A 24,599-nucleotide genomic window follows, 5' to 3' on the forward strand; every position below is an offset into this window, starting at 1 on the left:
TCAACAAAGATGGAGTAGGATAGGGCACAGGGCATCACATCACCCACAACAAAGATGGAGTAGGATATGGCACATCATCCTCAACAAAGATGGAGAAGGGCAAGGTGACACATGCCAGATACTTGTTTTGGGGTAATAAAATATAAAATATCAACCAGGTGGTGGTACACACCTTTAATCCCAGCACTTGGGAGGCAGGGACAGGTGGATCTCTGAGTTCAAGGCCATCCTAGTCTACAAAAACTAGTTCCAGGACAGACACCAAAGCAACACAGAGAAAACCTGCTTGAAAAAAAAAACAAACAAAATAAAAACAAAACCAAAAAAATATGTAAAATCTCTCTTGAATGGTTAGATCCTCATCTAGACCCAGTAAAACTTCAGGAGAAGTAGAAAGAATTGATGTAACTTCAGATAGAAGTCTCCAGGAAGGAGGAAGTGTGGGCTTGCCTTTATCCACCCATCTGCCCACCCCTGTCCACCTCATCTCACCCAGCCATCTCCGTAAGTCAGTTAGGGCCATAGTGCTCTGGTTCATGGTGGCTGTGGCTTTCAGTCTGGATGGTGGAGTCTCTTTCTTCCCAAGACCTTCTGAAGGTCCTGAGCTGAGTGGAAGCCTAGCCTGTTATTCTAAAAAACTTCATAATGTCTGGGTTTGTTGCAGGCTTTCTTTTGGGCCACCAACCAGCTCCCAAATCATGACATAGAGACTTCCTATTAATTATGAATGCTCGGCCTTAACTTGTGCTTGTCCTACTAGCTCTTATAACTTAAATTAACTTGCTTTTCTTCATCTACGTTTTGCCTCGGAGCTTTCTACTTTTCTTTTATTCTGTTTGTCCTATTCCATGTCTGTCTGGCTGGTAGCTGCTTGCCTGATTGGCCCTGGGCATCTCCTCCCTTGTTCTCTCTCTTTCTCTCTCTTCCCACTCTCTCATTCTCTCCAGCCTAGATTCCTCCTCCTACATATTCTCTCTGCCTGCTGGTCCCGCCTATCCCTCTATGGCCTAGCTATTGACCATTCAGCTTTTTATTAGATCAATCAGGTGCCTTAAGCAGGCAAGATAAAACAGCAACTCATCTTTATATAATTAAACAAATGCAGCCTAAACCAGTGTAACACACCTTTACACAGTTAAAGTGATAGTCTGCAACATAAACAAGTGTAACACACCTTTACACAGTTAAATATTCTGCAACGTAAACAAATGTAACACACCTTTACATAGTTAAAGTAATAGTCCACAACATGTGTTCATTGCATAAAACAACTGTAGCTGCCCGTTTTCTCCTTCATTTATTTTGTCTGTGCACATGCATCCATGTGCCATGGCACATATATGGACGTCATAGGACAACTTGTGAAAGTCAGTTCTCTCCTTCTGCCAACTGGGTCTCCAGGATCACACTTGGGTCATCAGGCTTGGTGGTAATAATCTTTACCTGCTAGAAAATGTACATTTATTTATTTATTGTGGTGTGTGTGGGGGGGGTTAGCTCACGTGTGTGCCTGTGCCTGCGTGTACACACGTAGGAACACACCTGTCATGGTGTGCATGTGGCAGTCAGAAGACAACTTGTAGGAGTCAGTTCTCTCCCCCTACCATGTGGGTCCAGGGGAATTAAGTTCAAGTTGCTAGACTCAGCAACAAGTGTCTATATGCTGTTTTTATAAACATTAATTTTGCTGGTTTCTATGGCATAGTGGTTAACAAATTTGTCTTACATTTAATTTCTTTGTGTGCATGCGAAGGTCAGAGGACAGCTTGCAGAGCTGGGAGTTTTCTTTTGCCAGGGGAGTTCTAAGAATGGACCCCAGCTTGTGAGGCTTGGCATCAAGTGACTCTATGTGCCATCTTGCCAGCTCCGTTGCTGCTAATCCTTATGTCCCAAATAAAGTAACTAGACCAATTAAAAACTATTAGGGAATATTATTTTAAGGTGTGTTACTTTTGTTTATGCTGCATTTGTTTAATTCTGTGAATCTGTGATTCTTTCCCTGTCTAAACCGCCTGATGGTCCTAATAAAGAGCTGCATGGCCAATAGCAAGGCAGAAACATGGAGAGGCAGATCTAGCAGGCAGAGTATAAATACAAGGAGAACTCTGAGACGAAGAGAATAGGAACAAGAGAGTAAGGAGCAAGAGATCAAGGAGAGGAGGATACCAGGGGCCAGCCACCCAGCTACCCAGCTACCTAGCTATACAGCAAGCCACGGAGAAAGAAGCAAAGAAAGGTATACAGAAATAGAGAAAGATAAAAGCCCAGAGGCAAAGGGTAGTCAGGTTAGTTTAGGTTAAGAAAAGCTGGCAAGAAACAAGCCAAGCTAAGGCCAGGAATTCATAACTAAGAATAAGTATCCGTGTGTGATTTATTTGGGAGCTGGGTGGCAGCCCCCTCAAAAAGCCAAAAGAATGAAATGTCATACAATATAGACTTGCACAGCTTGCAGCTTTGCAACACACTCTGGAGATGACAATTCCCTGGAATCCAAGGGGAACTCTGTTTCTTCCCACTGGATGGTGGGCTCTGTGGTCATTAATATCTACCTTCCACTTTGGGAAGAGCACTGGAGAATTTTAAATCACACCTACTGCGTAAATAAAATACTGGTAGGTGTAAGCCCAAGATCTCTCTTTGATTAAAAAGCTACAGCAAGATTGTATATCTGGGAAGATGCAGCCAAAATGTGTGTTTTCCCTTCTGTTAGTACAGTCTTTGGACTGTAAAATCAGTACAAGGAAACTCTGAAGGGGAACAGAGGGAGCTGAGTAGGGTCCTGGTGACCCCAAGAACACATAGCAGGGAACTCCCGATTTTCCTTTTGCCTCAAAGATTCCAGAGGGGGAGTTGAAGAGGCCATCAGTGAATGGATAAATGATTATATAGCCATGGGGGAACAGCAGGAGCTCTCTACCATGGGAGCAGGGAATGGCAGCCTATAGCAGATTTCTCATTGGGTGAGCTGCTGCCAAGAAAGCTGTGCAAACACACCTGAGTTGTTAGAGAAATTCAAATAACTGTACTGCAGCTTTACCTACTGAAGTGGCTAAAAAAAGAAAAGCAAAAAAGGTAGGACAAGGCCGGGCGGTGGTGGCGCACGCCTTTAATCCCAGGACTCGGGAGGCAGAGGCAGGTGAATCTCTGTGAGTTCAAGGCCAGCCTGGTCTACAAGAGCTAGTGCCAGGACAGGCTCCAAAGCTACAGAGAAACCCTGTCTCTGAAAAACTAAAAAAAAAAAAAAAAGTGACAATATCATTTCCTCAACTGAGGTTCCCTCTTCTCAGATGACTCTACTTTGTGTCAAGTGACAGAAACTAACTAGCACAAAAACGATCTCAAACTAAAAACTTTACCCAACTCCTGTCAGTCATAACCTTGTAGTGGGTGTGGCTTGTCTGGCTGGGTTGTGAGTGCCTCACAGAGACCCCAGACAGGAGCTAAAGCTTTTTCTTATTGGAAGGGTTCTTCTCTCCACCCATTCCCACCTTGTTTTCTGCAATCTTCATTTCTCCCAGGGGCCTATAAATGATCAATATATACAAATATAAACGATCAAAGAAATCAACAAGTGATTTCTTTGTATTGTGGTTGGAAATGAGGCCACAACCCAAACCTTGGCTAATTCTATCTTTCAGCCGGTACACTGACAGCCGTCACGCCTGTTTCCAAGGGCTGCTGTCAGCTCGTCACGCAAAGCACGCTTTCACACGTTCCATCGCACCTGCAGCTAGCTGTCTCATCGATTGTCACAGCTGAAGGACAACATGTCAGGAGAAGTCAGTCAACTTCCTCCTGATGGCTTTGACAGTACTCAAACAGAACATTTTGTTGTTCTTGTCAAGTTGATGATACGTTACTTCCTGTAAATTGTGGAATGACAACATAGCACAGTAGCGTTCGTGAAGTTGAATGCAGGACAGAAGGGACAAGGGAGGTTACTCAGAAGAATCGTGACTTGGTGTCCAGTCTTACAGACCAAAGAGGAAGTTTCTTCCTGGTTGGGGCAGCTTAAGCAGGTGCCTGGCTGTGTTCTCTCTGTCTGAGGAGGCTGAAGGAAGTTAAAGCCATGCGGCTTTGCGTCAATGGCTTTGGAGAAAAGCCTCGCTTTGGTGGCTGGCTTATTATTGCCTCTTGCCGGGGCCTTTGGATGTCCACGAGAGCCATCCACTGAGCAGCGGCATACAGAGGTCAGGCTGCCCAGCTGGGCTCCCCTCAGTGCCGGAAGCCAATGCAGAATTCCTAAGAGAAGGAGTGGTCTTCCCAGTTACTCAGCTGAGGTCTCTTCTCATTCCAAACATAAGACAATGGGCAGGTGTGGGGATTTAGAGGCTTGCGTGGGAGCCTGGTGCTAGGTCTGGCACTCGGGGTGCTGTCTTGTTGGACACACAGTGACTGACGTGCCACCCTGGAGTCATTCCTGTACCTGGCCAGCGAGGGGGCTGCCACAGAGTGACTGCATATCTCTGCTTCTATTGGGGCCTCTGCCTCTAGCTTCAAGGAAACACACCTGCAGTCAGACTTGCCTGGATGTCCTTCAGTGCACTGCCTGCTTCTCCTGTGATACTGTACCCCACATAGGACTCCGGGCACTATGCTTTTAGTCAAAGGCTCTCTCTTGGATTAACAATGGCTGTAGTCAGCAGAGCTGGGGGAAACTCTGGACATCTAGTCAGACCTCAGCTTTGCTCTAAGTTGCTGTTCACTCTCCTATGCCTTCTACCAAAGTCCTGCTCCCTCAGCACCCGGCTTCCCGTCAGCATTCAGTGCCAGTCTGTGTTCCAGAGGTGCACCTCTTCCAACAGTCCCCCCTTGCTAGCCTCCACTCCCTGTTCCACCTGCGGAAGGTTCTCCCTCTGGCTTCCGGGTTGGATCCTCATCTCTGGTAGCCAGCATTGGTTTGCCCCTCTGAGTGACGGCTCTGTTTACAGGACTTTAGCGGTTGAGGTGTATCTGTTTGACTCCTGTGAGCCTCACCTGGTCTGCAACCCTGGAGGAAACTCCGGTGTGGATTCTGCTGCCCTCCCCACTCCCTCTGTGGGCAGCAGGGCTTGCTGGATCACCAGGTGCATCCTGCCTGGCACGGAAATGCTGGCTCTATGGCCCGTGGCTCTTTTCTCTCTCCTCCTAGTTGCTCTCTCAGATCCCAAATTTGGTGGACCATTGTCACCTGCCTCCCTCAATGTCACTTTAGGTTTCCATGGAAATGAATTGTCAGAGTCATAATCTCTTCCCCATAAACAAGTTAATCAGAAAATCCGAGCCTGTTTTTTTTTTAAAAAAAAAAAAACAATCCTTTTAACTTCTACTGATTCCTTGTAGATTTCACATCATGCATTCCAATCCCACTTATCTTCCTGTTCCCTCGCATCTGCCCTTGCAGTCTCCCCCCAAAAAATAAAATTTAAAAGAAAAAGCAAAACACAACAACAACAGAAAACAAAGGAGAGAAGAAATCTCATCATGGAAGCTGTAGTGTGGCCGGCTACATCACACGGTTTTAGCCTTTGGTCCAATCTTCTTACAATTGTTCATCATCATGAGTCATTGGCCTGGCTCAGGCCTCTGGTCAAATCTGCTTTAAAGACTGCAAGGCTATGAGTCACCGTCCAGACAGAGCATGAATTAAGGGACAGACCAGGAAGGGTACAGTGCTCCAAATGGTGCTGGATGCTGAAGACTTGCTCTGACCTCTCCATGTCCTTTAGGTCACACAGTGACATCAAAACACATATCAGAGCTAAACATTAACTAAACCTGCTGGCAAGCTGGGACAGAGAGGGGAGGGTAGTCTTCCCCACACGGGCCTCCAGTGAGCACCCTGCGGTTTACAGTGGTGATTAACCCACCCCAGGGGTGCATTCATCAACCATAAAGCTGTGCCGCCTGCTGTATCTCATCCCAGAGAGACTGGCAGAGGTCAGCCCAAACCTTCTACCCTGGTCTTGGGAAGAAAATTTATTACTTCCGTGGAGACCCCAAAATAAAAGATGGTATATGGAGCTATTAATTTAATGACTTCACCAAAGAAAGCATGAAAAATTCAGTTCTGCTCAGTGCTGACAGCAAAACGGTACTTGCCTGGGAGCTGAGAAGTCCTGGGATCGAGCCCAGGTTTTCCTTAAGACCTGGGGAGAATGTCTAGGGCTCTTTATTTCACTAATGGTCAAGCACACTTTAGCAAACATTTAAGATACTCGGCGTATTCTTTTAAAGATTTGTTTTTATTATATGTGTATGAGTATTTTTCTGCATATATCTCTGTATGCAATGGTTGTGTATGGTGCATGAGGAAGCCAGATGAGGGCATTGGATCCCCTGAAACTGGAGTTACAGATGACTGTGAGCTGACATTTCAGGGCTGGGACTTGAACCTGGTTCCTCTTGAAAAGCTGCCAGTGCTTTTAAACCCCAGGCATCCCCCCTCTGTCTCCATAACCAATAATTTTGTGCTAATTCTGCTACAAACGGAACAAGTTACAGATGCTTAACCAGAGCCACTTGAAGTGACTGTCCCTTGGCTGTCCCTGCTCTGTGGCCTCCTGCATTGAGTGCACATTTCAGGACTGCCTAGCTCCCTGTGACTCGCCTCTTCACTCTCCTGCATTTGTGACTAGGGCTGAGGTGACATGAAGCTAAGGACATCCTTAGTCTCCAGGTCTTTGCATTTCTGGGTTCCATCCTATGGAAACCCTTGCTCTATTGTAGCCTGCTGCTGACTTCTGCCGCCCAGTGCTCCTTCAGGCAGGCAGAGTTTGGCAGAGCTCCCCCAGTGGTGGCTCAAGATGGCCCTTCTCAGACCACGTGGGCCTGCACTGTCTCATCAGCATAGCATCTTGGGCTGTGAGCACCGGGCTTCTGGAAACAACCCTGGCACACTCCCCATGTGCCTTCCTTGTTTCCTCTTGAAGTTGGTTACCTCTCTCTATGTGTGTGACTAGTGACACGGCTTTATCAAGGCAAGGCCTATAGATTTTTCTTTTTCTGCTTTTTGTTTGTTTGAAACAGGGACTCACCATGTAGTCTTGGCTGTCCTAGGGCTTGATGTGTAAACCAAGCTGACCTTAAACCTAGAGAGATCTGCTTGTTTCTGCCTTCTGAGTGCTGGGATTAAAGGTGTGTAATACCTACAGAAATTGGTTTCATTTTGTTTGCTGTTTGTTTAGTTGGGGGTTTTTTTTGTTTTGTTGGTTTTGTTTTTTGTTTTTGTTTTTTGAAGACAGATTTCTCTGTTTAACAGTTCTGGCTGTCCTAGAACTCTCTTTGTAGGCCAGGCTGGTGTTGAGCTCACATAGCTCTGCCTGCTTCTGCCTCCTGAGTTCCAGGATTAAAGGTATGCAACACCATCACTGCCCGGCAAGTAGTTTCATCTTAAAATAAGTTTTAAAAAGCTCCTGAAGACACTAGGTAAATGTCGGTGCTTTGGCATGGCCATGGTGGTCCCACGGGGGCCCTGAACCTTTCTGGGAGCTGATGAGGTAATGGGTGGAGGGAGGGGGATAAATTAAAACAGGAATCTTATGTAATGGTTCTGGGCTGTCTGATACCCTTGGCTGGAAGCTGGTACAGAATTGCCCTGCTGGGATGTGAGCAGGATGGGCAACAGGCTTTGCAGGGTATGGAGGCCCAGAAGCTGGAGAAAAGACTATACCTTGCTCACAGAGGTTAGTGAAGCAACGTTAGGGGCCCATAGCTCCAACAGTTCTCAACCTGTGGATTGTGACCCCTCTGAGGGTGAACAGCTGTTTCAGAGGGGACACATAGTCAGATATTGTGCATGTCAGGATTTATATTACAATTCATAAGAGTAGCAAAATTATAGTTATGCAGTAGCAAGGAAATAATTTTATGGTTGGGGGTCACCATAACATGAGGAACTGTATTTAAGGGTCACTGCATTATAAGGTTGAAAACCACTGATCTAGACCAAGGCCCGGGGAGTCCTTGCCAGATAGTGAGTGAGTCCACCATCCACAAGAGCTCCCTAACCCAGACTTTCTGGATACTTGCATGCAACCAGCCATTTTGCTCAGTCCCTTTTGTAAGCTGCTTGTGTTTCTAACCAATGGTTCAAACAGTAAACTTGAGCCCATTTAAGAGATCAGCCTAGGTGGCTCCCAGATCCTAGACATGGGTGATGGACAGGCAACTGGGAGGAGTCACAGCTATTTGCGTAGCAACAGGGAATTCACACCCAAGGCCTCCATTTCCAGAGGGAAGGGCAGCAGATAGCTGCCCAGGGCTAAGCTGGGATCTAGTGCCCCAGGGAGCTCAGCCAGGGTTTGTGGGTTCTTCCTTGGTGAGCTGGTACCCTACTTCTACATGGAAGTTCAAATACTCATTGAGATCTGTGTGCCCCCTTTCCTTCATTTCCCTCTCCTCCCCTCCCCTTCTCTTATTTCCCTCCTCTCCCCTCCTCTTCATTCCTCCCCCCCCGAACCCCTGTGTTTCCTGGATGAAGTTTGTGGATCCCTGGGATGACCCTGTGTTGTGGCCACTACTCCATCTATTCTTGCTTTGTTTTTGTTTTGTGTACATTGGTGTTTGTTTGGCCTGCATGAAGACGTCAGGTCCCCTGGAACCAGAGTTACACACAGCTTGTGAGCTGCCATGTGGGTCCTGCGACTTGAACCCTGGTCCTCTGGAAAGACAGTCAGTGCTCTTAAACACTGAGCCATCTCTCCAGCCCCCTCTACCATCTGTTCCTTAGCTCATGGTTTGCACTCACTGTTGTCATCATGGGTCTCACACCCACATATGAAACACTGGAGTTGCATACCAATCTCTTCTTAAGGGAGCAAAGGACTAGCCTGTCCAATGCACAGAGTCCCTGTGTGAGGTCACTGTCCACGGCAGATGCCTCTCTGACCAGCGTTGGTCTTCAGCAAGCACAGTCAGAACAACATCCTCAGCTCTGGGATGAGAGTGGATGAGGAACCGACTGTGCCCCCATCCCAACACCAAGGCCCTGAGTTCTAGGCTGAAGGTGCATGACCGAGGGGCTACTGTAGCGGTCAGCCATATACAGCCTGCTCACTGGGAGTGTGCTTTTCCTCTAGGTGAGTGAGAAAATGTAGCGGAGCGACACCTGCCAAGAGCTTGGCGTGGATACCCTGGCCCAGACGGAGCAGCTGCCCCTGGGCGTTTTTCTGGCCATCCAGCCTCACCATGTCAAAGAAGGGCGCGGGCAGCCGGGCCAAGGGAGACAAAGCGGAGGCACTCGCTGCATTGCAGGCTGCCAACGAGGAGCTACGAGCCAAGCTCACGGATATCCAGATTGAGCTACAGCAGGAGAAAAGCAAGGTGGGCGCTTAAGCCTCTGCCCCAGGTTCCCCGCCCTGAGCTCCTGCCCCTGGAGCCAAATGGTCTTAAATAAAGGAGGATGTGGCCAGGTCTCTGCACAGATGCCCGCTCCTTTATCCTGGTGGGTATCTTTGGGGAAGAGAATGACAGGCAGAGAGAGTTGGGAGTCTAAAACCCCTTGGGAGGGCATGGAGGGACCCCTAACCAATGAGACATCCCTCCCACAGAGGGCGTATGCTGTGGGTCCACCAGGGCCTTGTCAGATGGCACAGTCCTGGGGTCAACACTGTGTTTCCCACGAAGTATCTGTAGTGGACTTGACCTGAACAAGATAAATTGGTGTGAGTACAGATACAGTCAGGATTCCACAACCGCTTTGTGAAACCAGCCTTGTGCCGGCACTGGCCGTGCACTGAAAAATAAACCACGCTCTGTGTGCAGGCAGGAAAAGATCGGTCAGGAGTTGAGAGCCTCTTACTGTGGCTGAACCACACCTGTGACCACACTTGAAGCCGCAGGCTTTTTGTTTACCCTCCTCCAAAGCATCTTGCAGATAGGAGAAATGACTTGCTAGGGACCCAGCAGTAGCGGTGCCTTCTGTTCTCCTGTGACAACAACACTCTTTCCATCTAAAGAATTTGGGGCCACAGAGATCACCAAGTAGATGATTTCTGTCACGACCTCAGCTTCTCTATCACCAGCCTGCTGCAATGGCAACACATGTGTTTTACATGTAGCTTGTCAAAACACAACCATCTCACGACATCCTGATGATACCTTCGCCTGCTTATAGCATTTCAGCGGCTTCTAAGTTCCAGCAGCCCTGTCGCTCATATGCACAAGACAGCTAACAGAACAGGTACTTGCAACGTTAGGGCCCATGACTCCAACAGTCCTCAGCCTGTGGATTGTGACCCCTCTGAGGGTGGAATAGCTGTTTCAGAGGGAACACATAATCAGATATTGTGCATGTCAGGATTTACATTACAATTCATAAGAGTAGCAAAATTACAGTTATGCAGTAGCAAGGAAATGATTTTATGGTTGGGGGTCACCACAACATGAGGAACTGTATTTAAGGGTCACTGCATTATAAGCCTGAGCCTTCACAACCCCACGGGAAGACCAAGATTCAGGCCCACTGACAAAAAGGCACAGTTACAGGTTACACGAAATCACTTCCACTGGGTAACATGACCTCGGTTTAGACCTAGCCACCCCCATGTCTCAGTTGTGATCCTGGCTTAATACCTAGTGGGGGCTCCTTTCATTGCCTGGGCATTCTTTGTGCCCTGATGTCCTGCAGCAGTGATTTCTTACTCTGCAATGCCAGGGTCAAGTGTGGAAGGAACCCAGCAACTGCAGCAGCTTAAAGTTGAGCATCTTAGACTTAGCCAGCAGCTGGCTTCTTGTGGAGCAATGAGTGCATTAAGGCTTGTCACTGAAGAACAGAAGGGCACCAAATCAAACTGGACCCCCTCCCCCCGCACTAGCTCACACAGTGGAGACTGGGTAGTTCATTAATGGCTGTCTGCTCTCTGCACACTGGAGAACCTGTAAGGTCTATGAAGTCAGGTGCCTCTCTTGGCAGTCCTAATGTATGGAAGGCCCGGAAGTTCCTTGGGTGTCACTGGCATTCAGTCTATGTGGGAAGATTGAAGAAACTGGACATTGAGGTCAGTGGAGAATGGCAGAAGAGGAATAAATACGCTCACCAAGAAGTAAAGGAAGGCAGGCAACTCTGCTTTGCCCCAGACCTCTTTATATTTGGACTGTGTGGTAGTTTGAATAAGAATGGCCTTCATAGGCTCATGGATTTGAATTCTTGGTCACCAGGGAGATGAGGTCTTGTTGGAGGAAGTATGTCACTGGGGGGAGGGGGGGCTTTGAGGTTTCAAGAGCCCAAGCAAGGCTCAGTGGTTCTGCTCTTCCTGCTGCCTGTGGATCTGGATGTAGAACCCTCAGCTACTCCCATGCCATGTCTGCCTGTGTGCCACCATGCTCCCTGCCATGAGGACAATGAAACCGTAATCAAGCTCAATCAAATGTTTTTCTTTTATAAGGGTTGCTGTGGTTAGCTGAGTGGTGGCTGTGCACACCTTGGGAGGCAGAGGCAGGCAGATCTCTGTGAGTTCCAGTCCAGCCTGGTCTATAGAGCAAGTTCCAGGATAGCCAGGGCTACACAGGAAAAAAAAAAAACAAACAACCCTGTCTTGAAAGACCAAGAACAAACAAACAAGCAAACAAGCAAAAAGTAAGAGTTGTTGTAGTCATGGTGCCGCTTCACAAGCAGCAGAACACTAAGACAGGCTGCCTGTTGGGATGTGCCTCTTTTTTTTTTTTTTTTTTTTCAAGGCAGGGTTTCTCTGTGTGTCACTCTGGCTATCCTGGAACTCATTTTGTAGACCAGGCTGGCCTTGAGCTCACAGAGATCCACCTGCCTCTGCCTCCCGAGTGCTGGGATTAGTGGCATGCACCACCACTACCTAACCACTTTTTTGTCTTTTAAAGACATAATCTCACTGTGTAGTCCTGGCTGGCTTGGAACTCACTATGTAGATAGGGCTGGTAGCCTGAAACTCACTATGATCCACCTCCCTCCTCTTCCCAAATTCTGGGATTAAAGAGGTGAGCCACCATACCAGGCCACCACTCACTTGTGGTTTTTCAAGACACGGTTTCTCTGTGTGACAGCCCTGGAAGTTCTGAACTCTCTCTGTAGACCAGGCTGGTCTCAAACTCATAGAGATCCACCTGCCTCTGCCTCCTGAGTGCTGGGATTAAAGGCGTGCTCCACCACCATCTGGCTCAAATGGATGTTTTAAAAATGAACAGTCTATCAGACTGCATCTAAAGTTATACTAATTTGATCATTACATGCTGAGAGATGATCATAAAGACATATTTAAGGTTTTTCCCCAACAATTAAGTCATTGTGTGTCTATATGAGCAAAAACTGCATATCATAAAACTCGATAAATCTATGTATGCCTTGCATGTAAGCCCCAGGGTTTAGGCAGCATTGTCTGGTTCTGAGAATGACTGATACACTGTTTTGCTTAGGGAGAATCTGTTTCTGTTCGGGACAGATACAATGTTCAGTTTTGAATAGTTCCTATTACCTCAGATCCAGGGGGCTGACCACACATTGACAGATAGTCCAAAACACCAGCAGGCTACCGTGGGAGGAGCTGGGGAGGCAGCTTGAGGAGCTGGGAGGATGGAGAGGATGGCAGCTGATCGGTACCCTATGCCCTGCACAGACCCAGGCAGAGGTGTGAGTATGAGGGTGAGGTGCACACAGGAGAGTCCCCAAGTTTTGACCTAAAGCACAGAGGGAAGTCTGGGTGAGGGGTTTGTAGGGGATCGAGAGCTGTGGTTTGGCAGGTACCTGGGAGACCCGCCAAAACATCCAGGTGGAGACTTGTCAGCTGGACATCTCAGTACTTCTGCCATTCCTTAGGGAGCACTCGGCCTAGTGTGGGCTGATGTGGGAGTTGCCAGGTGTTGGGAGATGTCAATTTGAGACTATATAGGAAGAAGGGCACTCAGTGCTAAGTGTGGAGCTTTCAGGTGGTTGGCAGTGAAGGAAGACAAGCACCAGCAAAGCCACATGGTGCTACAACTTTCTTTGGGTGTTTGGGTTTTGTTTTGTTTTATTTTTTGTTTTTAATTTATTTATTATGTATATAGTGTTCTGGGCACCAGCTCTCATTATAGATGGGTGTGAGCCATCGTGTGGTTGCTGGGAATTGAACTCAGGACCTCCGGAACAGCAGTCAGTTCTCTTAACCTCTGAGCCATTTCTCCAGCCCTGGGTCTTTATTTTTAAGTTATGTGCCTGACAAGCACATAACTCGAGCCTGCCTTCCGTTTATCGCACTCAGTCATGGCTGCTCCCGTGCTTTTGTCGACACAGCCCCAGGTGGCTGTATTTTCACAGCACTTGATGCTAAAAGGTCTTGCACTTAAAAAGAGGGAACCTGCTAGTGTTTCCCTGGAGAAACATACACATACTATTCTGGGTACTAATGTTTCTGTGCTCGTGGACTGGGAAAAATATTCCCACAAGGAGCTTTGGAGATAGCTGAGGCTCAAAAAAATAGGATTCTCCTTATTGCCCAGAGCCATGGCTCTTTCTGCATGGAGTAGGCCACCTGGCTTCCCTGACCCTGACAGGGGCTAGCCTTGTCCTGTACATACATCAGACAAACGCACACTCTCAGCGACCTGGGTGTAATCCTCTCTATCCCTCATCTCTCTCTGCAGCCCTATTTGATTGTCCTATTTTCTTCAGTCTTCATAATGAAACAGACAAAAAGCCTTTGGGTCTCTGGATCCAACAATGCAATGTGGCTAGGTTTTTCTTTTAATTAAGTATTTTATGTGTCTGGGTGTTTTGTCTGCATGTATGTCTGCATCACATGCATGATTTGGTACCCTTGGAAGTCGTGGAGCTAGAGTTAAGGATGACTGTGAGCCACCATGTGGGTGCTAGGAATTGTATTCCAGTCTTCTGGACGAGCAGCCACTGTTCCTAACTGCTGAGCCATCTCTCCAGCCCCGTAGCTGGGTTCTGAGACTGCGACCTTCACACTTTTTTTTGTTGATGTTAGCATGACCTACAGGAAGAATGTGTCTGCCTTGTGATCGCAACACTGCACACACCTCATCTCAAAGCGTTTGTCACCCAGATTCATAGCCCACTAATGGTCTTGACCTGATTTTAGCAAATTAAGCTTCTCCCTTTAAGACGTCACTAATCCAGCTCAGGGGACCATAGACAGTGACCAGAAGCTCCAAGGGGGTTTCCTCAAGGAACACAAATAAAAGCAAGTGTCTGTATGCCACATTGTGTTAGCCTGTCATGAGTTCTCAAGTCCCTGGGTGGCTGCTTGGGCTAACACTCTTAGAAGCTGCTGAAGACAGTGGAGCAGGTCCCCTGCTTTGCTGGTGACTCCTTAGCAGGTACCAGGATGTGAAAGATGCTGGTGGGTTTTCATTACAGTGTTTCCTGAGAATGTCTGTAGGAGAATATATTCAGAGATGTGCACAAATGTGTCGGGTACCAATCTCGGTGTGCTGCTTTGGGGCTTTGGGACCTCACTGGGAATGAGTGTTTGCTGATGGAGATACAGATGCTGTATGGTTGAGGGGGCCTAGGAAGCACAGGCTGGATGTCTGTGCAGATTCCTCTTGAACTTGTTTGTTCAGAAGAACCTTTCCAGAATCATAGAGACACTTTCCTATGATTTCTAATAGAAGTTCTCTCTCTCTCTCTCTTTCTCTCTCTCTCTCTCTCTCTCTCTCTCTCTCTGATGTGGTGTGCATGCATGCATGCACTTGTGGAGCATATGTGTGGGTTTGCATGCATGCATGTGTGTTCACCTGTATATAGGACCGAGATTGATGCAAGCATCTTTTTCATTTGCTCTCTGCCTCTGATATTGAATAGGCAGTCTCTCTCACTTGAACCCAGAGTTCACTGATGAGGTTAGTCTAGCTATCTAACTTGCCTGTTGCTCCAGGGATCCTCTGTAATTCTAAGCAGTAGGATTATGAGTGGTTGCCATGCCTACCCCACATTTATGTTATCCACCCTCTGGTTTTTTGTAGCAGTGTTGAGCTTGCTGAGTCATCCTCCAAGCCTAGAAATCTCCCAGAAATCCTCTATTTTGCCTTCCACATATCCAAAACTCTCCTAGAGTTGACATTTGTACCTCATGCAAGTAGTGACTGAGTCTTCCCTGGGATGTGGAATAGTTATGGTGCTACATATTTACTTATTTTTAAAACATTGTTTTATTTTTGGGGGTTATAATATAGTTATATAATTCCCCTTCCTTTTCTTCTATCCACGTATTTATTTTTTAAAGGCTATAACACAGCATGGAGGACACCCATATATGACCTCAGCACTTGGGATGGGGAGGCAGGAAGATGGGAAGTTCCAGGCCAGCCTACAACGCCTAGAAAGATCCTGGTGATAAAGACATGACCTTTTGCCTTGCACCACAGCACATGTTCAGAGCCAGCAGGCGACACTTGTGTCCTTGCAGGGGCAGCACTGTGGCGGCATCTTTTGTCCTCCCGAGTGAAGCCTCAGGTCATGTGACTCTGCAATCTTGCTTGGCTTTGACAGTGCAGTAGTGGCCTAAGTTTGAGCCTGGTTCTCTGTTTTTTTTGTTTTTGTTTTTTTTTTTCTGTTTATCCTCTTGCCTTTGGTATTACTGCAAGGAAGATACATCTAGATTAGCCATCACTCCCAAGAGAAGTGTCATTTAATCACTAGCTAGCCCCTGTCATTGTGTTCCAGGGGTCTGTTTTCTCTGTGCCTGTCTGTGGCTAGTTCAGTTCCTAACTCTTTCATGGCAGGATGTGATTCTGGAGTGGGCATGTTCTTGTTTGGCTCTTTTTCTTAAACGCTGCTTTAGGGAGTCCTGGATCTTTGTATTTTCATACAAATTTTAGAATGTACTTGTTAATTTCTGCTTCCTTAGGACCCCTGTGGATTGGGTTGCATTGAATCTATAGGGCATTTTGGGGAAAGCCGACTTTATAACACTGGGCATTTGGGTTTATGAACAGAACTGGTTCTGTTTATTTAGCCCTTTGGAATTTCTAACTGGCTGCAGCACAGAGGTCCTGAGCGTGTGTCTTAGCATGTATCCACAGGCACAGAGGTCCTGAACATGTGTCTTAGCATGTATCCACAGGCATTTGATCACCTTGATACATCCTAGCATGTTCATTCCTAATGACACAGAAGTCTAGTTGACTTGTTCACATTTGAATTTCTTGTCTCTCATCACATGCATTCAACCAATCTTTAACAACACACATTTTGTCAGGATGTGAGAGAGCCAGAAGCCAGTGAGGAAACATGCCCCTAGTGAGGGGACATGCCCCTAGTGAGGGGACCTACCCCCAACAAGCAGGTGTGCAAAAACATTATGAGTGGTGCTCCAGCCCAATAGACAGTTCTTAGACACGCCACGTGCCAATCTGTCCAAATTAGAACCATCAGCTAATCACAGAACACAGCTCTGAATCATCCTACAGCTTAGTTGGGGAGGTTCTGGGACTGTTCTGATGAACAGAGGTCACCTAAGGACACACACACACACACACACACACACACACACTGATCAGAGAGACAGCTGAACTCCTCCCCAGCTAATGGCCAGATGAAGGCCTCAGCAATTCCTGTTGTTCATTTGGGCCTTTCCAAGACAAAGCTTTGCTGCCAGTTCTTTTGATTATCTTCCAACTATCTCTGGTGAGATGAAAACAGACAGACCATGGGCACAGACGTGGCATGTGGGTTCAGGTGTGTGCGTTGTTTGGTGTCTGTTCTTATAAAGAAATCAGCCCTCAGAGAGCTGACTGGTAAAGATGACCTTGGATTCCAGAGCACTCATAGTTGAAGGCTTGCCGACAATTTTCACAAAAATATTCAGAGAACATGTACTTTCCAGCAAAACAAAAAAGTGGCCAGTGGCTAATTAAGCGTCTCTTTTGAGCTAAGGGGTAGGGTCACACCCTGTCATCTGTCTAATTTAAAAACCTCACAGCAGTCAAGCTGTCTACAGGGCTCTGCAGTGTTGTTAACTTGAGAGCCCTAACTACTTTCATAACATGAATACAGATGGCTGTTGCATCTCTAAACAACTGTGCTAGAGGCCCCTGCAGGAGGAGATGTGGGTTCCTGGGGGTACGGAATCCCCTCAGGTGGGAAGTGATCGTCCCAAGTGAATCCCAGCACCATGTCTGACCCAGGACCCCTGCAGCCTGCACTGCACTTTTGGCTCAGAGGTCCACTGTTGTGAACAGCATCTTGCCAAGCCTTCCATGATGCTGCCTCTCGAGTCCATGGAGCAGTGTGTTGCTGTAACTACCTACTGCTTAGGAGACATTTATTTATAGACTTGTTTTTATGTGTTTGAGTATTATGCCTGCATACATTGTATGCACTACATGCATGTAGAGCCCACAGAGGTCAAAATAGGGTATCAGATACCCTGGAAAGTTATAGACCATTGTGAGTAACCATATGGGTCCTGAGAATTCAACCTGCATCCCCTGGAAGATTAGCTAGCGCTCTTAACCACGGACCCACCCTCTCTCCAGCTCCTTAAGGAGACATTTCTAAGGTGAGTGAGTCTCAGCCTCCCCTTCCTTCTGAAAGGAGCCTAAGATGTAGCAGTCCACAGTATGGGGCAGAGGCAGTGTGCTGACAACTGATGAAGTCAAAGGTCACGAGCCAGTGCTGGTGTTCTGAAAATTGCTTGGCTATTTTTTCCTTTTTTTCCCCTTTTTTAAATTTATTTTTAAAAGAACCCAAACATCTTTTTTTTTTCATTACACATACCAATCCAAGTTCCCACTCCTTCCTCTCTTCCCATTCTCTCCACACACCCTCCCACTCTACCCCCATCCAATCCTTAGAGAGGGCAAGGCACATTGCTTTGGGGAAGATTCAAGGCCCTCCCTACTGTATCCAGGCTGAGCAAGGTATCATCTAAAGAGAATAGGTTCCCAAAAAGCCAGTACATGCAGTAGGGGTAAATCCTGGTGCCACTGCCAGGGCTATTTTCTTACTTTTGTGGGTGGATGGTGGGTGGGTACGTTTTCTCCCAAGGCTGTAAGTCTCAGGGAGTCAAAACGAACCACTGACCTACAGTCCCTGGGCTCTAATCTGGGAGGATCAATGTGCACTAATGGGTAGGAAATGGCTAACCTGGACAGTAGGTGCCCCGGTGACTTATTTAAGCAGATATGAGTACAGAGCATGATGCTACCATTTCATCCTTCCCATGTAAGACAGATAACTGGATTAAAAACTCCAGAAGCTGAGCTAAGTTGCATCTAGTGGCTGCGTTTGTAAACAGAGACAGGAGATGCTAGGAGACCAGCAGTGTAGCGGTCATGTTTGGGGCATAACTTCACAGTCTCCGTGAAAGTTTGGCTTCTGTAATTGGCCAAGGCTCAACTGCTTGGCTCCAAGAGACAACGCCTGTTATATTGCAGTCTGCTGAAACATCCAGCCAGGCCAAAGTTCACTGTTTACAGAAGGACCAAAGTTTCTGTTTAAGGGTTCTGCGGTGATTGGGTTGTAGTTTGGAGTATCACAGCTTCAGTATCTGTAAGCAGAAAAAAATCCTATGGATGGGAATGGAGGTATGCTCAGTGGTTAAGAGAACTTACTGCTCTTCTAGGGGACTAGGGTTCGGTTCCCAGCACCCATGTTAGGTAGCTTACAACTGCCTGTAACTCCAGTTCCGGGGAATCTAGGGACCTCTTCTAGCACCTGCCAGGACTCACACACAGGCACATAGGTACGTGCACACATACATAAATAAAAATAAAAAAATTAAAACAAGGAAGCATGAGCGATGGTGTACAAGTTCAGCAGTAAGAGGACAGGCTTGTAAACATGATGGGATGTTAAGAAGCTCTTTTGGTTTTAAAATGAAAGTGGTTTTCATGTGATTTTTCAATAGCTGGTTACAGTGAACATTTTGAATGGGGAAGAGGGCAAGGAAGGTCCACAATGAAGCATTACCGGTGCTCATTTCTGAGAAGTTTAATTTAGGAACATTTAATATCAGATGGGGCTGGTCTGTGACCTTCATGGCAAAACCTGCATTCCTAGCCTCCCATCACTTCCTCAGCCGCCACCCTGCCGCTGGGGCCTTGCAGACTTTGAGTCTCTGTGTCCTGTGTAGTTTGCTCCCCAGGAGAGAAGGCTTGAGGACCATGGTGGTTGTCTCTCTGGAGATGAGCCTGTTTCCTGGCCAGCCATGCTGGGATGCTGAGCTGAGCCGAGTGAGAACACGGGCAGCACCAGACACATGGGGAGAGGTGGTCATACGTGTAAAGCACCAAGGAAGCCTAGCAGACCCTGCTACCGGGAAAGGGCTCTACTGTGTGAGCCAAGCATCTTTTAAATGTGTTTTTTAAAAAAAATAGGTATGGTGATAACTGCTGATAATATTGGTACCCTGAGGCAAGAGGGCCAGCCTGGGTTACCTGGCTGAGACTCTGCCATGAAATTATATGTGTTAGTGTGTATATACATACATATATTCATAATACATGTATGAAGACAAATTATACATCTACATACATACACATAGGAGGTGGTTACATGGCTTGCAGCTGCTGCCACACTGTGGGGAAGTAAGGGAGAAAATTCCAGAGCACTCTGTGTGGTGCAGGACACAACCGTCTAGGGGGGAAATGTGAGGCAGGGTTGAGAGTGGGGGTGTGTGTTCAATGTCAAATCACCACTGGAGAATCTGAGATCGCATCAAGTTACTGTAGGGAGAGAACGTGAGTAAGAAACAGAGAAATGGCACCACAGAAACGCTCATGCAGAAGAAGCTACGAAGGTTATGTACAATGGACCTGAAAAAAACATCAAAACAAAAAACAAAACCAAAAAACAAAAAAAGTAGGTAAGACAGTACATAGTCCAAGTTAGAAAAAAAATACACAGCTGATGTACACATGAATTAGAAGTGAAATTTTATAAATGTAGATCTAGAAGGAACATGAGCATATGAGCCCAGCAAATAATATCTTATGAGGAATTGAAGGAGAGACTGGGAAAAAATATAAACAAAGTGGGAGGGAAAAGTCTTAAAAGAAAGCAGGTAAATACTGAAGATGAGCTATGTTACTCTAATGTAAGGGCAGTGAGGGTTCCTGAAGATGATGGAGACATAAAGGCAGAATACAGAAACACGATACTTAAGAAGAATGTGGCTATGTCTTAAGAGGAAGCAAGGGCTACTGAGATGGCTCAGAGGGGTAAGAGCACTTGCCACTAAGACTGGCAACCCGAGTTTGGTCCCTGGAACCCACATGGTGGAAAGACAGAACTAATTCCTACAAACTGTCAATTTAACCTTCACACTTGGAACATAGCACGTGTCTCCTGCCCAAACAAAGAAGTAAATAAATGTAATTAAATTGTAATATTAATTTTGTGTGTGTGCATGTGTTTGTATGAGCTTATATGCACCACAGACATACAAGAGCCAGTGGAGACCAAAAGAGGGTATTGGGTTCTCCTGGAGCTGGAGGTACAGGCAGTGGTGAGCTTCATTGTGGTGCTAGGACTCCAGCCTGGGTTCTCTGCAAGGGTAGTGAGCTTTCTTAACTTTTGAGACACAAAAAAAGGTTTTGCAAAGGAAACTGCTTGTTCAAAGAGCATCCACGAAAGCAAGACCCAGACCAGCCACCCCAGAGTGTGTGCTGGTAACACGAAAGAAACTTCAGGTGCCAATGCACACTGTCTGTGAAGCAAAGGAGACTTCGCAATGATGAGGGATAATAGAGCAACTACGGATGCAGAGAAGAATGAGCAGTGAGCGTACCCTGGGGGGGCTTGTGTCTGACAAAGTCTGCATCTGGTACGGAGGGGACATCTTGCAAGAATTCAGGTGGCATCATTCCTGCAGCTGCTCCTAAGGCTTCTTCAGACCCTGAAGTGGACAGGGACACAACTGGGCTATGTGCATGGGATCCAGAGCCCCTCTGTGAGTTAGACCCCAGTGAAGGTGGCGTCATAGAAGCCACCTGTGACATGTGCTTAGGGAAACCGGGGGGGGGGGGATAAAGAACGAAGGGAGAGTGTTAGAATGGCCGTGGTGTTGGCCATATGGTGAGGGTGCAACCGCACAATGTGGGCGTACGGGAAGTGCAAGAGCACCAGCCATTCATTCGTGGTTATCACACCCAGTGGTGTCAGTGCCAAATCAACTGAGTCCTGAAACAGTTGTCTATATAATGTAGGTATGGGGAACGAGTGGTGACATCACCTCCTGATTTCCTTGAGAACAAAAGTGCTCATTGTGAAAGAACAGAGATTCCGCTGTAAGTAGGGGGCTAGGCAGAAGTTCTGTGGGCCTGACTTTGAACTTAATGTTGATGTGGACTTGTAAGGTGTATGTGCATGTGATACTTACATACACACACACACATATATGCATACATGCATACATACATACATATATCAGTAACCTACCCAGTAGGAATGAGCAGTCCTGGAACCTTGACTGTGACCTTGAGACATCACTTTCTATGGAAATGAAAAGCACTCAGAGCAACTGGAGACAAGCCAAACAAACCTGGACTCTGCCACATTCCAATCTGGGAAACTACTTGGCTCTCAATAAGAGGATTCAAGAGCCTCCCCAAAAGGCATTCGCTGGCCACAAAAGGGGCCAACACTCCAAGCCTCACTGAAGATGAGATTTACAAAGAACTGAGGCCCATCAAGTATGCTTGAATCCCTATGTGTCTCAGGAAACAGTTGGTACTCCATGGTTGGCAGGGAGCCAGTTTATTATCACACAACTGAGTAGTTAGAGGAAAGAATCAATTGTTTATCTTGCTTTTTCACCACAACCAAACAGCAGCTGAAGGAAGTTCCCCCACCCTCCCCCCCAGCCCTGATTGAAGTAACCTCCCTCCCATTCCATGGTTTGGATCTCTCTGGAAGGCCAGAAGAACCAGCAGGAAAGGAAAAGTCATGGTATGAGAACCCGGAGCAGACCCTGGCAGGCATTGGTGGCTGCCCTATGTCTGAGAAGGCTGTAGCTTTTCTCACAGTTTAACACCCCTGATGCCAGTCTCTGCCGGCTGCAGGTTTCTGTGGGAGTCCAGTCCTGTGATGATTAAAATGATTATGAACTTGGCTAGACGAAGGGACGCCTGTATCAGTAAAGCACACCTCTGGGGGCGTGTCTGTGAGGGTGTCCAGAGCCAGGGGGAATGAGGAACAGCAGCTAAGAAAAAAAACTGACTGTGAATCTGAATGTGGATGGCATTTCCCAGTAGCCTTTGAGCAGGAGGCACAGAGAAACAAAAGTGGAAGGCAGAAACTGGCCAGCATGGACTTCTGTCCACTGTGAGGTCATTCACTCTGCTCCCCCACCTGTCTCTCTGCAACTATGGTGCTCTTCCTCCACACACACAGGCCTAGAATCAATGGAGCCAAGTGACCGTGGACTTAAACCCCTGACACTGTGAGCCAAGATGATTTGTCCCTCCCACACCCTCACCCTTCCCTGGCATATCTGTCTTTAGCCAGCTTCCCAGAATTTCAGGAGAGCTAGTTACCCTTCCTGTTGAGCCTTGAAGTTGCCTACTGGCATTTCTCCAGGGCACGGAGGAGTCTCCCAGGATCCTCCAGGGGCTAACTTCTGCTCAGCTTTCATGACTATCCTGGGATGGGTGTCCCACTCTGCCACATGCTTTGTTGGAAGCTAGTGGCCCAGCCTGAGCACTGTGGGTGCTTTGGTTGGGGTAGGAGATAGAGGGCTTCTGGTGATTGGCTGGATGATAACCAAGCGTTCCACACATGAGGCACGGGTAGTCTTTTCTCCATGGCAAAGTCTCAGGCCCTGGGCAGAAGTAAACCCCTGTCTCCAACAGCTTAAAGGTGGGGTAGAGCTTCACCCCACTTCGGGCTGTTTGGCTCACACTGCTCTCTGCTCTCCATAATCTTCTCTGTGACACAGGATGTACTCATTTCTCTTTGCTCTTTCCCATTTGGGAAGCTTTCATGAGATATGATGATGTATTTGCTGAGAGAACAGAGCCAGGCTCCTGGGAGACTCCTCTGTGCTCCTGGGTCCATAGATACTGGTGTTGGTTCTGACCTACCATGTCCCACTCTGGACTTGACGCACCCTCGGGTCCTAACCCCCAGGAGAAACTGGCTATTCCTGCCCCACCCAGCCATTCATTCTTCCTTCCTTTAAGCACACAGAATGTTCTGGAATCATCCAAAGGAACCAAGGAGGAAGAGAAGCACTTTCTTCAGATAATTCAGAGACACTATGTGGTGGCTCACACCTGTGACCTCATCACCTTTGGAATGAGGCAGAAGGAGGAAGATCTCTGTGAGTTCAAGGCTAGCTTGGACTGCTTAGTGCTAGCTCCAGGCCAACCTCAGCTACAGTGTGAGAGCCTGTCTCAAAAATCTCAAACCAAACAAACCCCAGATTTTTTTTTCTCATATCTGGGATTTGATTAAAACTGGAAGAGGAGGAGGCACACATTAAATGGGCAGGTGGGGGTGGGGAGCCATTTGCCTATTTGTTTTAGTTTCCAGTAATGGTCTATTCAGCAAAACAGAAACCCACATTGCCGGATGGCTGCCTACTGTCCAGTGTGCAGGAGGGACAGTCTGTGAGAGGACAATAGGGTCGCCAGCCCCGGTGCCAACTGTGAGTCAGTGTCACATGCCTGTCCTATGGGGAAGCAGCAGCCAATAGCCCCGGAAAGTTGCCTCTGGTGGGAAAGGAGGAAAGGCAGCCACAGAGACAAATCAGGAACCGTTTGGATCTTAACTATCCCCAAAGACCCCTGTGTTAAAAGTTTTGTCTCAAGATCATGGCACTGGTGTAAGTTGGAGGAGCCCTTTAAGTAGGCTTGGACCGAGGATAAGCTCAGCAGGGAAAAGCCTGCCGTGCAGGTGGAGTGGGCAGCTTTGCAGCTGTTTGGTGGTGACGGGCAAGGAAAGTGGGAGCCTAGAAGATGGCTCTAGCAAGAGTCTCCCCAAAGACTATAAGGAGAAGAAATAGAAGATGGGGGAGCATGCAAGGACTAAACAGGCACCCAGCACAGGAAGGACTCATGGTTGGCTGCTATGGAAAAGTGGGAAATACCAGTCACTCCAGAACTGGTGCCCACTATGGCCATGAGAGCCTTGAAGGCAATCAAGACCTAGGGAAGCTGTTTGAACAAACTCAATATAGAGTGACTGGTTTAAGGTCCCAGAGGGAGCAGGTGGATCCCCAGCTGGGTCTTTGAGATTCATAGAGGCCCAGTCTTCCAGAAGTGGGTATGAGGATACACATGCCCACTGTAAGCAGGAAGTTGATCAGAACAGTAGCAGCCTAACCCTCCCCCGATGGGGGATGCAGGGTGCTGTGACACCATGCCCATATCCTGCTGGATCACCACTGGCTGATCCCCTAAAGGGGCTTAGAAAGCCAGGGTAGTCTTCAGGCACAAAGCAGGCTGCAGGTCCCTCTGGGTGCAGGTGATGGGGTGTAGCCCTCAGTGTCACCAAGTAAATTGGCCCTTGGAGATCTGGGAATCATGACCAGAGAGAAAGAAGAGTATTTGGGGACCAGTGTATGTGGGTGCCTAGAGCCCTGGGAAGCCGCAGAAAGGAAAGGGGTTGGTTGGGCTGTGGGTCCCCTCTGAAGTGAGTGTCCAGAGAGGCAGAGACTACAGAGCTGGGGCAGTGCCTGATGTGGAAGCAGCTAAGAGGG

At 47.5% G+C, this 24,599-nt stretch overlaps 1 protein-coding gene across 12 annotated transcripts in view; it reads left to right on the top strand.

The window, feature by feature from the left end:
• Positions 1–24,599, top strand: part of Jakmip3 (Janus kinase and microtubule interacting protein 3) — a 133,610-nt gene that overhangs the window by 44,749 nt on the left and 64,262 nt on the right. For all 12 annotated transcript variants that reach the window (XM_026781171.1, XM_026781174.1, XM_026781170.1 and 9 more), the window contains exon 2: positions 9,060–9,303. In XM_026781171.1, coding sequence (XP_026636972.1) covers positions 9,169–9,303 — 135 coding nt within the window. In that variant the 5' untranslated portion in view covers positions 9,060–9,168. The remainder of the gene's footprint in view (positions 1–9,059; positions 9,304–24,599) is intronic.

The sequence above is a fragment of the Microtus ochrogaster genome, chromosome 8 (genome assembly GCF_000317375.1).
Source record: "Microtus ochrogaster isolate Prairie Vole_2 chromosome 8, MicOch1.0, whole genome shotgun sequence".
In the NCBI taxonomy this organism is placed as follows: domain Eukaryota; kingdom Metazoa; phylum Chordata; class Mammalia; order Rodentia; family Cricetidae; genus Microtus; species Microtus ochrogaster.